The sequence below is a fragment of the Bos taurus genome, chromosome 1 (genome assembly GCF_002263795.3).
Source record: "Bos taurus isolate L1 Dominette 01449 registration number 42190680 breed Hereford chromosome 1, ARS-UCD2.0, whole genome shotgun sequence".
Lineage (NCBI taxonomy): Eukaryota > Metazoa > Chordata > Mammalia > Artiodactyla > Bovidae > Bos > Bos taurus.
In genome coordinates this window covers 144,583,766-144,598,204 of record NC_037328.1, presented here as the reverse complement: position 1 = coordinate 144,598,204, position 14,439 = coordinate 144,583,766, and the positions used below count along the sequence as shown (strand labels likewise).

General features: G+C 51.3%; 2 protein-coding genes across 2 annotated transcripts in view; both read left to right on the top strand.

The window, feature by feature from the left end:
* Window positions 1–14,439, top strand: part of TSPEAR (thrombospondin type laminin G domain and EAR repeats) — a 177,531-nt gene that overhangs the window by 20,904 nt on the left and 142,188 nt on the right.
* LOC112448007 (keratin-associated protein 12-1-like) lies at window positions 3,567–5,753 on the top strand. Its single transcript, XM_024996826.2, has one exon. It carries the CDS (start codon window positions 4,989–4,991, stop codon window positions 5,472–5,474), a length of 486 nt encoding a protein of 161 aa, XP_024852594.1. The 5' UTR covers window positions 3,567–4,988; the 3' UTR covers window positions 5,475–5,753.

Below are 14,439 nucleotides of genomic sequence, written 5' to 3'. Positions count from 1 at the left end.
CACTTCCCCTGCTGACGGGCACATGGCTGGTGCCCGCTTCTGCCTGCTGCCTTCCAGCCTTTCAGTGCTTGAAGCCAGGACAGTAGCCAGGTGGCTTCTGTTCAGGGTGGCTCTGACTTGTAGGAAACTCTTTTCTTGAGCTTACATCCACTCCTCTGCCACCCTGGCTCCCAGTCCAGCCTTCAGTGAACCTCGCAGTGAACCTTATTCCTGGAAAGCCCTCTGGGAAATTGCAGGCAGCTGCAAGTTGGGCTCTGCCTACCCCCGCCCCATTACTCTTTCCTTAAAGAGCCCAGGATCAAGCTTCTCAATGGAGATGCTGGGAGAACGGCCCTTTGGATTCAGCAGCCTGGGCCACCCCTCCCCACAGAGTGCCCCCACCTCGATGTCCCAGCGGGGTGGCTTTCTCAGAAGAACCCCCACCCCAGGACAGGAGTTCCATGCTGGCCTCGGCTTGTCCAGGACAGCAAATGGCAAGGAGACAGGGCTTAGGGGAAAATCACAAAAAGCCAGCGTTGAGGCTCAGAGATTTATTTTTTATAGATCGCTAAGCTTTCATGGATAAGAAAAGTAAGGTGGATGTCCCACCTCTATGCGATGTGGGTCTGTCACCGATTCAGCACTGAGATGTGTGGACAGAATCCTGTTAATTAGACAAGGAGAGGCCTTTCAAGATCAATAGCAGAGAATCGATTTTCTGGATGATTTGTCAGTAGCAGGAAGGGGTTCCACAGGGGAGGGGCCTGCAGATGAGGGCAGGGCAGGAGGGCTGGCAGGCGGGGGCCACACACACAGTGGGCTGGCAGCTCACGGGCACACAGCAGGATGCCTGGCAGGGGCTGGGCTCGCAGTAGAAGGCCACTGGGCAGCATGGGGATGGGCACCTGCCGGCAGGTTGGCACAGCAGAGACACATGGCGGGCACTGCAGGAGCTCCCGCAGCCCTGGGCAGGGCAGGCCGGCTGGCAAGAGCTGGGCACACAGCAAATCTCCTGGCAGGAGCTGGGCACACAATAGGCTGGCTGGCAGCTCACAGGGCAGCTGGTGTCACACATGGTGGTTTGGGGCTGGGTGGGGTCGGGACGGAGGACAGGTCTGGTCTGGAAGCTCCCTCCCTAGGCTGCCCCTTATACCCAGGCCGTGGCGTCCTGGCAATGAGGCACCGGGTGTCTTCTTAGTGGCCACCTGCTGTTTTTCCTCCTCCTCCTTCCCCCGAGGGTTTCTTCCTGGAGCCTCCAGCTGCTGTGACTCAGTTCAGGAAGCTCCCTCAGCTGGAGGCTGACAGTGACCCAGTGGCTCTGGGATTTCTGGAATCAGAGCCTGGGTTGGATGGGGAAGGGCCATCAGGCCAGGACTGGGTTCCCTCATGATTTTCAAGGTCCTCTCCAGTTTAACCACCCTGTCATCTGTCCACACAAGCACAGTCACACTCACTGCACCAGTGACCCCGTTTGATTTGTCATCCAGAAGGTTCTCCCTCAGGGTCAGGCACCTCACTGGGGGGCTGTGGCCACATTTCTGCCATAATTATAGCAACAGGGCTCCAGCTTTGTGCTAAGTCTGAGCTAAGCATTTTACATGGAGTGTCTCATAACTGATCAGTTATCAACCCTGCCACCATTCAAGGGGCCAACACAGATATCCAGTCAGCAAGACCTGGAAGGTCCTGTAATGCATGCAGGTTCCACCCCTGCAAATGGAGAAGCTCTGAAGCTGCTCAGTCTCGCTGTGGAATCTGTGGTCCTTACTTGGCGTCTCACGGAGCTGGGATTTAGGGGTTCACTGGTGACATAACCCACAGGCCAGAATCAGTTGGCACAGACAAGAGTGAGGGGCAGGCAGATGAAAATATTCATCTCGTTTGGCCCTGAAGAGCAAGGCTTAAGGGTGTGACTCCACCATGAGCATCCAACTCAGGATTGCCCAACCAGGTCAGGCAGCCCCAGGTAGGTCCCAGGAGGACTGGGGTGGAAAGAGGGCTGAACCACCTCCGATTCCTCTCCCCACCCAAGGGTCTGGTCAGCCAGGCCCTGTGAGGCAGGTTGGAGCCAGTGTGGGAGCCTGGGGTCCTCCTCCAGGGCACAGAGCAGCTGCCGGAGTGTGGATTACGAGTTCCTCCCACCCCACTCCCCGCCGTGTGCTCTGTCTACACATCAGCCTTAGCACGTATTCTATGGTGGGTGCCGTTTATTGGGGTGGCCATCTCTCAGGACAGTGCTGCTCCCTCCTCAGAGGCTGTGTCCCTGAAACCCTCTGCCCCTGTGCAGCCCCTGTGTGACTGCTGGTGTGGACAGAGGGGACGGCCCTGGGAAGTCCTGTGAAGAGTCAAACACCCCAGTAATGAAGTCATCCTGAGGCTGAAGACCACCGTGGTCTCAGGGGCTAAAGCATGGTCAGAACTTGCAAAACTAGTGGACCGAGCTGACCTGAGACCACACAGCAAATGACCTCGTGGCCCCTAGATAAGCCCCTTGCGGCCCGTGATTTCATCCCTTCACACACTCCTCCTTGGGCTCTGACCACAAGTCAAAACCATAGCTAAAGAAAATCCAGGTGACTACATGTCCATGTGTGACCTCGTTACTGAATAGTGTCAATCCATTTGAAATTGTCAGTTGTCTTACAGGCCAGTCTCTAGAAGAGTGAAAAGCTAACCTTCTGTACTTGCCTGCTCTCTACCTCTCCTCTGTTCCTTATTCCTACCTGTACAGCCAGTGCCTACCTGAGCCCATTTCTATTCCACCTCAAGGAATATTCCACCTCGTATTTCTTCTAATGCAAGTCTGCTGGTGAGGAAGCCTCTTGCTTTTGTTTTTCTGAAATTGTTTCACTTCACCCTCAGCTTTGAAGCTTTCCTTTTCTTTTCTTCTTCGCTAGATCTAGAATTCTCGACGGGCAGTTTTGGTATTTTATCATTTTACTGATGTCACCCTAGTGCCTTCTGTTTTTCGCTCTGTTTGATGAAGAGTCAGCCGTGTTCTTTCTCTTGTATGTAGAGTGTTTTTTCTCTCATTGCTTTGAAGATACTTCTTTTTATTTGGGGTTTTCATCTCTAATGATTAAGTGCCCAGATGTGGTTTTCTTTATATTTATCCTGCTTTTGGGTTTTCTAAGATTCCTGGATCTGTAAATTGTTTCAAATCAGCTTCTGAGGTTGAATGTACATATATTTTATACTGTTTGATATGGTCTCACAGTTCTTCTCAGTTTTCTTAATTCTCCTTTCTCCTTCAGACTGGATAACTTTTATTCATATATCTTCACATCCACTCTTTCTTCTCCCACCTTCAGTCTGCTGTAAGGCCCACCCAACAGACATTTTATTTTAGCTATTGTGCTTTTCAATTCTAGAATACCCCCTCCCTCAGCTGAGATGTCCTATCTATTAAAAATTGCCATTCCTCAACCGAGGTTCTCTATCTGTTAACTCATGGATATAATATTTTCCTTTGATTCTTTGAACACATCTTCCTTTGATTCTTTAAACATACAGCTGCTCTAGGTCATCACCTGCCAGACCAATATCTGGACCATCTCAGGCTGCATCACTGTGGTTTTTTCCTTTAACCATGAATTGTATTTTCCTATCTCTTTCTTACAATTTATAGTTATTATTTACTTTTGGCTGTGCTGGGTCTTCATTGCTGTGAGGGTTTCAGTAGTTGTGGCTCCTGGGCTCTAGAGCACAGGCTTACTAGTTGTGACACGTGGGTTTAGTTGCTCCATGGCATGTGGGATCTTCCTGGATCAGGGATTGAACCCATGTCTCCTGCATTGGCAGGCGGATTCTTTACCACTGAGCCACCAGGGAAGCCCTTTCCTATATCTTTTATGTCTAGTGATTTTTGATTATAATATTAGAAATAATGAACATTCAGAGAGCCTGCATTCTCTTATCTTTTACTGATGATTCACTTTTTTGTCTAGTGAACAGTCACTTACTAACTGGTCACCTTGAGCTTGTTTATGTGGGTTTGCTTTTACACTTTGTTAGGGTGTAACAAAGTGTAAATTTGTGGAAAGTCCAAAGTGCTTCCCGAGCTCTCCATTTTGGTGAGACTTCATTTCCAAACTGTCTTCCCTGGAAATCTTGTCGTGGGCGGGCCAGGCTGTCAGGGTGGATCTGGAGCAGGTCCCACCCAGGGTGAGGGAGGGATCCCTGCTCCATAGTTGCAGGCTGTGGGCTCTCAGTGGGAGGCCAGCAGAGGTCTACTCCTAATCCTGCAGCAGCTTCTCCATAGCGTCCAGTGGTCTTGTACTGAGCGTGGACAGCCCCTCCTTCTTCTGATTTCCTGGGGGTCCTTTCTGATGCTCCCCTGCTCAGATGCCAGGTGCTTCCAGTGCCGACCCCTGGCCCCTTCTGGCTTTGTCTCTTGCTTCTCTAACTATGAGGCTATCTCAAGATGAAGGGCCAAGGTCACCACCCACCAGAAGTTCTCCGGGACTCAGCCCTTTGTCCTCTGGACCCTCTGGGTGAGGATTCCCATCCTTCCTTTGTCCTCTGGACCCTCTGGGTGAGGATTCCCATCCTTCCTGTGTCCTCTGGTGCCCCACCCAGACAGATGCACTCTGCTCTCCTTGCTCCACGGTAGAGCTGACATGGGAGGAGGGTGGTTTCCGTGGCTGTTTGAGGACCAGTATCACACAGGGAGGGACATCTGGAGATTCGTACAAAAGTGGGTCAGGTAAAATTTTAAGGAATGAAGCAGAATCCAGACAGAGCCAGTAAGGCACTCAGGCAGGATGCCAATACAAGAGCTTGAAGAGGGGCAATTAGTCATGAAGGTAAGTAAAAGCCAAACAAGCAACTAAAAAATCTGCAACAGAAAACAATGTCCTGGGAGACAGCCCGGAAGAGGCAAAACAAGGAAGACAACAGTCGTGTCTGTGTTGTCCAGACGCCCACGGCTTGGGTATAAAGGCCGCCCAGGGAGGCAACCTGCAGACATCACCCACCTTCCTCCCGACACCAGCCAGCCCCACGCCACCATGTGCCACACCAGCTTCTCCTCAGGCTGCCAGGCTGCCTGTGTGCCCAGCCCCTGCCAGCCATCCTGCTTCACGTCCAGCGCCTGCCAGGCTGCCTGTGTGCCCAGCCCCTGCCAGCCATCCTGCTTCACATCCAGCCCCTGCCAGGCTGCCTGTGTGCCCAGCCCCTGCCAGCCATCCTGCTTCACGTCCAGCCCCTGCCAGGCTGCCTGTGTGCCCAGCCCCTGCCAGCCATCCTGTCTGCCCGTGAGCTGCAGGCCGGCTGTGTGTGTGACTCCCTCCTGCCGGTCCGCTGTGCGCCTGCCCGTGAGCTGCAGTCCTGCTGTGTATGTGCCCGTGAGTTTTAAGCCGGCTGTGTGCCTGCCCGTGAGCCGCAGACCGGCACTGTTGGTGGCCCCCTCCTGCCAGTCCTCCGGGTGCTACCAGCCCTCCCGCCCTACCCTGGTCTGCAGACCCGTCTCCTGTAGCACCCCTTGCTGCTTGTGATCATGAGCCTCTTCCCAGCTACTCCCAGTGCAGATGGGGTCACTCCTGCACCCCTCCCAGTACAAGTCCTCAGTGGGCCTCCAGCTTCTGCACGTGGCAGATGAAAAAAGCACACTAAACCGACTTCTGAACCCAGGCAAGAACATGGAAGGATGATCTGGACCCTTCTGTGAACTGCTGCATTCCCCCCAGGAAGCCCTGGTTCCCAGGGTCCTTCTCTGTCTCCAGCAGGAAACCACACCCTATGTGAGCCAAATAAATTGTGCTTTCCCCACGCAACAGTCTCTTCCTACTGTCTTTCATTTCTGTTTTCTGGCTAGCGAGGCTATTACCAGGGCTTCCCTGGTGGCTCTAGTGGTAAAGAATTTGCCTGCAAGGCAGGAGACCCAGGTTTGATCCCTGGGTTGGGAAGATCCCCTGGAGAAGGAAACGGCAACCCACTCCAGTATTCTTGCCTGCAAAATCCCATGGACAGAGGAGTCTGGTGGGCTTCAGTCCATGGGGTCGCAAAGAGTTGGACACAACTGAGCAACTACAGCCACCACCAGGCTGTTACCAAGAATTTAAGGCTGATCACCTCTTCACTGATCCCTGTCCCCAGCGGCTCATGGGAAGGTGGGAGGTTTTGGGTGGAGGGAGTGGCCAATGAGGCCTGGGGGCAGGAAGCTCGGGCAGAGACTTGCCCTGTTTCCCGAATCTATCACGCCCTGCCTCAGGGAGCGAGGCCGGCTTCTCATCTTGTTGGAAGACATCCCGCTTCCTGCGTCACAGAGTCAAGTCCGTTGGGGCAGTTTGACTCATTTGGAGTCGGGTTCACAGAATTAGGATTGCTCTAGTTTGCGGCTTATGTCTCACTTCATATATCATCCATTTTAAATTGATCAATTAATGATCAAGTGTTGGTTCTTATAATAAACCTCATGAATGCCCTACCTAACATGGAAAGCAGAACATCAGTAATTTACCCCTAACTTCTTGGGTACGTTTCAGCTAGAAACATACGTTTATTATTCCATTACCTTTAACATCATAGAATGGATCCACATCTCTGTATTCTTGAAAGGTAGAATTTCTGATTTGCTGGTTTCCCACGATGTTGGAAGGGCGCTGTCCCAGATGTAATCTTCTGGAACTTAATTTTTTCACTCTTTGTACCATACTAGTTTTCCTCCACACGGCTGTGCCATGTGGTTTATCGGTCTAGACCCCTCCCCGCTGTCTGCTCGTGGGACTATTTCAGGTTACACCTACTCCAGTGGAGGGCTGGCGTGCAGGGGCCGAGTGGGCAGTGGGCGGGAGGACGTGGCTGCAGACTGTCCTTGCTCCTCCTCCTCCTGTTGGCATCTGTGACCTTTCTGTTTAGGCCAAGCCAAGCTCTACCCTGAGAAAGGTGCTCAGCAGAGAGAATTACAGCAAGGGGTAGAGGCCAGCCCTGCAGGATAGTGCCAGGCAGGGAACTGGTGTGCACGGCGGGACCAGTTTCACCTAGCTGGAGATGTAGGAAAATTCACTCCCTGCCACATGCTCTGAAGCAACCTCAAATTCCATGCTTTTTGTTTCTGGGGGTTTATTTTGTAATGGATTTTCCTGGGAGCTTTTCTAAGATGGTGAGATGGGTGTGGTTTGAGACGCACAAGCACCATGGTGATTGGCTGTGGTCTGTGCGGAGCTTCCTTCCCTCACGGTTAAGGGTGGTGGCCGTCCCCGCCCACGGGCAAGAGGACACAGTCCCTCCTGGGACTTTCTCACTGCTGACAACCCGATTTCCAACCTTTTAATTTATGTCCTGGAGGCAGATGATAGAGCTGATGTGTCCCGGTGATCTGGAACGTACTCCTATTGTTTACATTTCAAGGACTTTGGGTAAAACTGAGCCAGAAATGGAACCAGTCAGCTTGGACGTATAGGCTCACATGCGTGTGCACGCCCACAGGATACACTATGCGGCACACACATACACACACACACACACACACACACGTAAGTGCTCCCACTCGACATACACCGACGACGTGCCCACACGCAGCGCAAACACGTATGGGGCACGCACACACGTGCACACGCACACTCACGCACGCAGCTGCAGGCAGCACGGGGCGCACACCCCCTCCCCCCACGGTGCGGGCTTGCTGCGCGCCCCGCACCGCGGGTCTGACGGCCATCGCGGCCTCCACAGCCCGCCTTGCCTGCGGAAGCAGAACCGGTTCTCTGCTTTCAGGTTAGTCTGGGCTCTACTCTCCAGGCCGCTGGTGGAGCTCACAGCACCGCTGAGCTCGTGTGGCCTGTGGAGGTAGGCAAGTGTGGGCTTCAGTCTCCGCTGGGGCAAGTTCTTTATCGGTTCTGAACTGCCTTTCCCTCATCTCAAGAAGGGAGCTCCCTTGCAGAGTTGTAGAAGAGATTAAAAATAACATATGTGAACTTTGGGCATAATGCTTGCCACATCAGAGTCTTAGAAAATGTTAGCAAACAGGCCACATAGTAAGAACCTCATATAATGAAAAGCCAAGGTAAAGAGCTGTGAGAACATAAGAGGGATTATGACAAGGGATTCAGAACCTGTGTGACAAAGACGGAGACTCAGAACTATGGCCCCCGGGTTTCCTGTCTCAGGGGTGCACGCGGGGATGGAGATGTGAGCCCCAGCTTCCCCGCGAAGCCCCGTCTCGGCGCCTTCGTCTGCCGCCCTCTCCTGGCTCCAGGCTGTTACTGCAGGCAGTTCCTCTGGCCTGTCTCCATCTGGACCACATGTGGGTGCTCCTACCAAATGCTGCAGATTTTCACTCTTTTAATTTCTTCCTTGTGTCAGTGTCTCTTGAGCATGTCTGTCTAGAAGTGCCCTGCTCGTGTGTGCGTGCCTTCACCAACTGCAGGCACACACACGTACACACACACACACAGGTAGCCACACACACGTGCTGGACTGGCTCTGCCGTTGGTTAAGCTAGCCTATGGTAATTCCTGTGAAGCTCACTGAGAGGGTGAGGATGGTGTTGGGGGTACGGCAGGGGCCGTAGCTTTGTTGTTGGGTGGGCTGTGGGCAAGATGAAGATGCCAGCAGAGCTACAACCGGGAAATGGGTTTTACTGCCTTTGAAGCACCTTCCCTGGCTCTCCCCCCAGGAACCCCCATTTGAACTTGGGGTTTCTCTCCCCAGTGCATTTCTTCATCCAGGTTCTGAGACAATACATTAGATCCTCCAGTTCAGTTCAGTCACTCAGTCGTGTCCAACTCTTTGCGACCCCATGAATCACAGCATGCCAGGCTTCCCTGTCCATCACCATCTCCCGGAGTTCACTTAAACTCACGTCCATCGAGTCGGTGATGCCATCCAGCCATCTCATTCTCTGTCGTCCCCTTCTCCTCCTGCCCCCAGTCCCTCCCAGCATCAGAGTCTTTTCCAATGAGTCAACTCTTCACATGAGGTGGCCAAAGTACTGGAGTTTCAGCTTTAGCATCATTCCTTCCAAAGAAATCCCAGGGCTGATCTCCTTCAGAATGGACTGGTTGGCTCTCCTTGCAGTCCAAGGGACTCTCAAGAGTCTTTTCCAACACCACAGTTCAAAAGCATCAATTCTTCGGCGCTCAGCCTTCTTCACAGTCCAACTCTCACATCCATACATGACCACAGGAAAAACCATAGCCTTGACTAGACGAACCTTTGTTGGCAAAGTAATGTCTCTGCTTTTCAATATGCTATCTAGGTTGGTCATAACTTTTAGTATGTTTTAAAGTTCAGATGTTGTCATACACTGTGTATCTTTTTGTAACTTGCTTTCTTCCTCCACGTTACATTGGAGTAACTCATCCTTGCAGATACACCAGCTCTTGGCATCTGTTCAGGGCTATATGATATTCCACCGTTCAAATATACTGGGATCCATCGATTAAGTCTCCAGTCACAGACACTTAGGTTATTCTGACTCTGTAGTTCCTACCGCAAATGCTGCAATTTTTCACTCTTAACTTCTTCCTTGAGTCAGTGTCTCTTAAGCATCTTTGTTGAGAAGTGCCCTGCTCGTGTGTCACTGTGCATGCCTTCACCAACTCCAGAGGGTGCAAATTTCACCACAAAGGGGTTGTTCCCAAACTATGCTGCCAGCAGGTGTGGGACTGGCTGTTCCATATGTTAACCCACGGCCACCATCGTCGGATGTTCCAAGTGTGGACAGCCTGGTCATTGTGAAATGTCTTAGGAACTTTATTTTCTATTTTATGTATTTTTTACAGGGTGATGCTCACGTAGAAAAGGACACAAAATAAGGTCAAAACTTGATGGCTTTTCGTAGAGTGGGCACTGCCGGTAACTGGCTGTAGGTCCAGGAAGTGGGGATACCCACCCCTGACACCATCTAAGGCTTCTTCCAGGGGCCCCTGGCCCCACCATCCCTGAGTAACCTCTGCCCCATCCTCTAGCAGGAATGATGTGCTCTGAGTGGTGTGAATTGCACCGGACATGGTTCCTTTGTTGACAGTCTTCACCTTCACTTTTAGGCACTCAGGTGGGTCTCACCTCATACAGTGAGGGAGCTATCTCATCTTTGTATTCTCTGGGAGACTTTGTGTCACTTTGGAGACATTTATTCCTAGACCATCTCTGGTATGGTCTTGGCAGGTAGATTCTAAATCCTGATTCAGTTTCTTTAGGGCCTAAAGGTTATTTATGTTTCTAATAAATTCACCATCAGATCAGATCAGTCGCTCAGTCGTGTCCGACTCTTTCCGACCCCATGAATCACAGCACGCCAGGCCTCCCTGTCCATCACCAACTCCCGGAGTTCACTCAGACTCACGTCCGTCGAGTCAGTGATGCCATCCAGCCATCTCATCCTCTGTCGTCCCCTTCTCCTCTTGCCCCCAATCCCTCCCAGCATCAGAGTCTTTTCCAATGAGTCAACTCTTCGCATGAGGTGGCCAAAGTACTGGAGTTTCAGCTTTAGCATCATTCCTTCCAAAGAAATCCCAGGGCTGAAAGTTTTAATATCTTCAGAAAATTTATTGGGACAAAATTGTTGAAATAGCCAATGATTATTTTAAACATCTCTCTTACTCCTGTAGTTCTGGCATAATTTTCAGTCCCAGTTTCCTAGGGGCCTTTATTGGGCCTTCCATTTTATTCTGCCAGCCAGTTCCACAAGCCAAAGACTTATCTTTTTAGAGAACCATCTTTTGACCTTGTCGGTCTCTGTGGATAACTGTTTCTGTTTAATTTCTGCCCCTGATTTTGCTATGCATATATTGAATGCTTTTAACTACTTTTCCATGATGCTTTTCATAGACAAGCTTCAGAAAACAGCACAGATATTTTCAACATGTCATACAGAGGAACAAAGTCAAAAGGGAAAGGTCAGTCCCTTGTTTCAAAGGGACAGTAAAGTCAGTTTCTTGCCTGTTGTAACGGGGTATCATCTTGTGGTAAATACCATTTTACGGGGTCTCTAGCTGAAATTCTTCTTTGACGAATGCAAAAGATTCACATGTATTTATACACTGCGTGCAATTTTTTTTTAGGCCACTGTGACATCTCCTCATGAAATTGGAAATTCTTTGAGACAAAATGTACCCCAACTATTAGTTAACAAAGTCTCATTTCAGCAAGATTCATCTAAAGCTAGAGAAAAGTAATTGAAAAATTTCAGATTTTGAATACATTACCCTTGAATGCCGTTGGTCTGCTTGCTCTGCCGTGTTCTGAGAAGGGCGTGTGTCTTTTCTGTGTCGGAGCTTTGTCTTTCTTCCTTGGAATCCGCCAGGTTTTGTCACTGCTGAGAAGTCCCCTCTTGGTCGTCCTTTGTGGGCAACCTGCTCCTTTTGTGACCAACCAGGTGCTAGGCCATCTCTGTCAGTAGGAATTGATGAGAGGTCAGGTGAGAAATTCAGGCAGGGCTTTACTGGGGCTCGTGCTGCAGTGGAGGCGGGGAGAACAAGTAACACATGCCCTGCTCGCCCTCCGAGGAGGTGCGTGAGCTGGTTCCTGGATGAGGGTGGTGGCAGGTCCAGAGGTCAGGCCAGAGGGGTGTCCTGGGTGGTCTGCCCACCCTCTTCGTGGTGGTGTGTGCAGGGGGTGTGAGCAGGACCCTGCCTTTGCCCTGACACCTTGGAAGTGGCAGTTGGGTTTTTGGTCTTTTTGAATCTTTTGTCCACACTCTGTCCCAACTGCACACGCAGGCAGTTACTTGTAGTCCCTCTCGTTCCTTGTTACCCGTAGCTGGAGGCGCCGTTTGTCCAGGTGCAGGCCCTGCAGCGAAGGCCCCAGGCCCAGCGCATCTCCCCGGTGCTGTGGATGCTTGCTGACCTGAGTGTTCTCTGTTTTCACCACGTGGATTTCTTCGTAATTGGGTGCTTTCTTTTCTGGAGTCTGGTCTCTGCCCCTGAGTGTCGCCTCTCCCCACTTCTCTCTGGAGAGCCGCGTGGCGTGTGCTGACCCTTCTCTGTCTCCCAAGACTGCTGGCTGCTTGTCATTTTTTGAATAAATGTCTTAGTTTCTGTGTAATTTTTTTCGGGTCAGTGTCTGGTTCGTGTGCACTGGTCTCCCCAACTTGCCATCCCACCCAGGCTGAGGACTTTTATTGCAATGATTTTTATATATTTTGGCTTTAGCAGTCGTCTTTGATTCTCTCAGGTATATCTGTTTTAAAAAAATAGTATCTTAGTCCTTTCTCAAGTTTTTCATCCCATTTTTTAGTTCCTTGGATGTTAAAGCACGCTTGCTTACAAGTCTGTGGATAAGAACCCACAGCATGAAGTTCTGGGGACATCTGTTGTGTCTGCCGCCCTTGGTGTGTGGACATGTGTCCACACGCACTGTGTTGGGGGTTGTGAGCTCACGCTCAGGTTCTCAGTTGTGTCAACGCTGCCCAGTAGCCTGGGGGCCTCAGGGAAGTGTGTGCTGGGGCCAGGTGCAGCTCATTGTAAGCCATGTCTCACGGAGCACTCCTGAGTCAGTAAAGACCCACCTTACAGATGGGAACATTGATGTGATAGGCATGTGGCTACCCAGGCGACAGTGTCTTGTAGATGTGGTATAACCCCTGCCAGGCACGTGATGATGGGGTGCTGAGCCCCCTAGGTATTAGGGGAATTAAATGGAAGTGGTCTTGTCCGGGCTTCAGAGACAAGAAAGGAGAGCAGACAGGCCTCCAACCTTGTTCCTGACCTGTCTGGACACTGCCCTGACTACGTGCCTGCTCACAAGCGAAAACTGAGAAGCACTACAGATAACTTAGGGAGCAGGTCTTGGAATTCTTGAGCCTGTGGAGGAGGTCTGGCCAACCACACTTGGGGTTTAGCCACATCCTAAGACTCAGAAGATGAAACAAACAGCATTGTAAAAAAGATTAACATACAACCAGAGCTGCACTTTGCTCACAGACTGACGATGATATCAGTCTGTGGCCTGGAATTATAAGCGGGAATCCCTCAAACTGCAATTTTGAAGTCTCACCCGTGGAGTAGACACGCTGCCCAGGACCTTTTCCCCAGCGGGACTCCAGATTGCTGTTACATGGGACTTCCCAGCACTGTTTGAGGCTGGATGTTGGTTGGCCCAGTTAGGTGATGTGTGTGGGTTACCTTCCTCTACTGTTTCGATTGCTCTGTTCTTTTAATGTCTGTGTATTGAAAGTGAGTTAGATAATGCTCTATTAAATATTGGTAATTCTCTACTAAATATTGTTTGTGTATAACGAGTGATTTCTTTTGTTAATGAATCCTTTGAACCTGAAACCAAAGTTAAAAGTTTAGGCGAAACATTGAACTGGCACCGTGAGCAGGATTCATGAAACAAAATGCCAGTCTTTAAGAAGAAAGAGTTTAAAGTGGATGAAGCTTTTATTCCTGGATGGGACGATCCACCGTATTGCTTATTAGCTAACGAATGGGGCATATTCACTGGATTGTGTGAGAATTGGAACCTTACATTAAAGTGGACTGAACCTTTAGAAGTTATTGAATGTTTGTGGCTAGCGCCAGTTTAGAAAGGATTAGAATGTGCCATGCTGGGTGGCGGGCTGGATCCTCCTCTCTGCCTACTGTAAGGTACATGAAGCTAAATTAAAATTGTCTGAAGAGAAGTTACAAGTGGAAAAAGGATTATGCGGTTTGTGAGGACGATTGTCCATGCCATTAAATGCAATGCCAGAATTATATTTTAGCTGACCAAGTCTTCACTTTCGAAGTCGGCTCTCTGCTGAGCTGGCCCCCCGTTTTAGCTGCGTCTCCCACTCTAATAAACTCTATTCTCCTCTCATTCTGTCTCATATCTGGGAATTCTTTTCCAGCCCGCACACAGACCACCACACCAGGCTACACGCGTCACATGAGGGAGGGGAGGACGGCAGATCGCGGGGCCCGGCAGGTGTGCAGGCATTGCTGCACATTCACCCTGACCCGCGTGGTCATCTGAGGGTCACTCACTCACCATGGCCAGGACTGTACTGCGGTGACTCAAGGCTGTGCGCCTGGGACCCCTCAGTGGGTGTGGAGGTGGATGTGAGGGGAGAGCCTACAGCCCCGCTCCTCTCCATTCCCGAGCATCCACGACCAGGAGCTGCCTTGGCTAGGCGTCATGGTGGCCAGCACACTGGCCGGTACCCCAGGTGCGCAGAAGACAGGTGCTGCTTCTCCCTGCTGAGGGCCAGGCAGTGGCTGGAATGGGTGGCTGGGGGAGCAGCCTGGCTGGGCTGTCACCACACCCTCTTCTGTCCTGGTGCTAGACCACCTGGTCAGGGCTCTTCACGGGAGTGGCCGAACATCCCCTGGCTCATGACCAAGGGCATGGTGGTGCTTGGCCGGCCTCGCAGGCTGCAGGCGGGACTATGAGGGCAGGGAGGACAGAGGTGGGCACCAAGCTTGGGCCCCCCTTGGGACATTTTCATGAGGGTGGGCCAGTCCCCAGCCCTGCCCCCCAGCCCCTTTGCACACACAAACTGCCCTCCTGGCCCCGGGGTGTGGGCTCCTGACCATTTCT

Excerpts from the sequence above, each read along its gene's own strand:
- LOC112448007 (XM_024996826.2), top strand. The coding sequence starts at position 4,989 with ATGTGCCACACCAGCTTCTCCTCAGGCTGCCAGGCTGCCTGTGTGCCC.